The sequence below is a fragment of the Cryptomeria japonica genome, chromosome 10 (genome assembly GCF_030272615.1).
Source record: "Cryptomeria japonica chromosome 10, Sugi_1.0, whole genome shotgun sequence".
Classification (NCBI taxonomy): domain Eukaryota; kingdom Viridiplantae; phylum Streptophyta; class Pinopsida; order Cupressales; family Cupressaceae; genus Cryptomeria; species Cryptomeria japonica.
In genome coordinates, this window is record NC_081414.1 from 698,049,055 (window position 1) to 698,051,471 (window position 2,417).

At 40.1% G+C, this 2,417-nt stretch overlaps 1 protein-coding gene across 1 annotated transcript; it reads left to right on the forward strand.

The window, feature by feature from the left end:
• The first annotated feature begins 381 nt into the window (after positions 1 to 381).
• On the forward strand, positions 382 to 1,473 carry LOC131040461 (F-box/kelch-repeat protein At5g15710-like). The gene has a single exon (XM_057973400.2). The coding sequence runs from the start codon at positions 382 to 384 to the stop codon at positions 1,471 to 1,473; it is 1,092 nt and encodes a 363-aa protein (XP_057829383.2).
• Positions 1,474 to 2,417: the final 944 nt, after the last annotated feature.

A 2,417-nucleotide genomic window follows, 5' to 3' on the forward strand; every position in this document is an offset into this window, starting at 1 on the left:
CTGGTCACCTCACTCCACGGCTGACCAGTAAAGATAGAGATAGAAGATGTGGAAGGTTGGGCTTTCATTCGCTGTGGACCATTAAACGCTTAATTCAATACTATATAAAAAACAATTGTTGAAGAATGTTTAGTTATATCGGCCCTTGCTAGAAAGTGCTTATATTGTTTTAAAATAAAGTCTTTTTGTTTGCCTTGGATTTAATTAATTTATCCACTTACAATATATTCAGCACCGCGTGGGACTTGACTTCAGTCTCAAGACTTGTGTTTAATTGGTTCTTCGCCTCCATTGCTGACTTATTCAAAGTACACGTTAACCTTGGCAGTGTTATAAATAGTTAGCCATCTCTATTCGGGATAATCGATTCTAGTTGTGAAAATGGGTGCTCTCAGAATTCGTAAGCAAACAATGTGGTCAGATTTGCCTGAACATTTGATGGAGAGAATACTGGAATGCCTTCCAGTGGACTGCTTCTTCCGTTTCAGGGCCGTTTGCAAGACCTGGAATACTCTCTTCTCATCACCTCACTTCAATTCCATAGCAAGAAATAGCCAGCCATTTCTCATTCTTTGCCCTGCCAAAACCCAACTGCCCTCCCTAATCTATTCCTTCATCACCCACACTTGGCGAACCATATCTTTATCTTTCATACCTCATGATTGCCCCATCAATTTCAGAGGATCTGCTTCCGGGTTGCTCTTGGTAGACATTAACGCCAATGTTTTCTTTGGCTTTAATTCTTCAACGCTATGTGTTTGCAATCCTCTTACCCAAACGTACACCACGCTGCCACAGATGGTTTCTGTGAGTAGAATTATGGCCAAGGCAATTTTACCAGCGGGTAATAAGACGGAAGAATATACAGTCATGGTGGTGGGCAGGAGCAGCAGTGATAAGGTTATAGTAGAAGCATACAATTCTACGACCAAGACATGGAAAGTTGCAGGCAGCATTCCTGATGTGATTATAAGAAACGAAAACATGTTCTTCTGTAAGGGCTCTTTGTTCTGTGTGACTGCCACTGGCGGCATAATGGCCTACAATATTGAACAGGAGATGACCACAATTATGACCATGCCCACAGCAGACGCCGAAAATTTGTCGATTCGGCTTGTTTGTTGTAAGAGTGGTGTGTTTGTGGTTGGGACAATCGAAGAAAATCACATTTTGAAAGGCGTAGTTATGTGGGAGTTAGTTTCTCCCAAGACGTCAATGGAGGACTACAAGTGGGAAGAGATTGGGAAAATGCCCAGCTCTGTGTGTGAGGAATTTAAGAGAAGCTCGAATTCAAATTGGTTCGAGTGTGTGGGAGTGGGAGATAAGACCTGTTTGAGAGCTAATGAGAGCATGGAGATACTTGTTTATGATGTGAGCAAAAGCTCTTGGAATTGGCTACCCAAGTTTCCTGCAGATTTGAGATATGTGAGCATGAGATGCCTACCACTGGAAATTATGGCTGGTACTGAATAATCTTAAGTTTGGTAGTGATCTTATGCGGTGTATCGGGGAATCAAAACTTGTATGACAGCAAGAATACGTAGGAGTAAGTGCTGGAGGTGGCACGAATTTCTTTCATTGTTTATTTGTTTAAAATAAAAAGCTGGTCAGCTCAGATAATATGAGTGACAGAAAAAGACAGATTTATGATCTGGGAATTGGATTTCCATGTGCTCCGTCAGCTGTGGGTTATTAAACGCTCCATTGAGAAATAAATTAAATTTACCCATTTGTATAATTTTGGTTTGAAGGTTGTTTGGTTAAGTTAGCTAATATTTTTAGCCGATAGGCTATATCCTGTGGGGGCCACCCCACGTCTAAAAATTGTCTCACGTCTTCATATTTTTACTTTCCGTTGCCGATAATGTTTTTCCACCGTTTTTCGTTTCAAATTTATTCGTCGGATGTTTATTTCCCTCGAGGAAAGCGGAATTTCAAAGTTTAACGCGGAACACGGTGCCTTATCAACGTTGTCAAACTGCGCATATGATTCCTGGAAATTGAGAAAGTGGACGGAAAGTGGTGGGTAACTAACGTTGGTACTAGAAAGACTGAGCATCGTATTTTTATTTTTATTTTTTAGGGAAAAGGTCGAGGTATTATAATAAAAGAGAGATTACAATATAAAAGGAAAAGACTTGAAAGAAAAAAAGGACACACTTCATACTAGGATGCAAAAAACAACTGTTCCTTAGGCTACTAACTCTTCCACAATATGAAGTAAAGATAAAACATTACACTTCGAATACATGGAATTAAAATTTCAAAATAAGTCTTATCTGAAAAGATGTTCCAAGAAGAAAGACAGGGCCACTCCATGACTCCTTCCATTACCAGTTGTGAAGACAGATCCAACCTCCAACAAAACTTCCGATCTCTGGCAAAATGATCATCAATCGCATTGAAGGATAGAAGCC

Bases quoted from the DNA above. Each gene is read 5' to 3' on its own strand.
- LOC131040461 (XM_057973400.2), top strand. From the start codon at position 382: ATGGGTGCTCTCAGAATTCGTAAGCAAACAATGTGGTCAGATTTGCCT.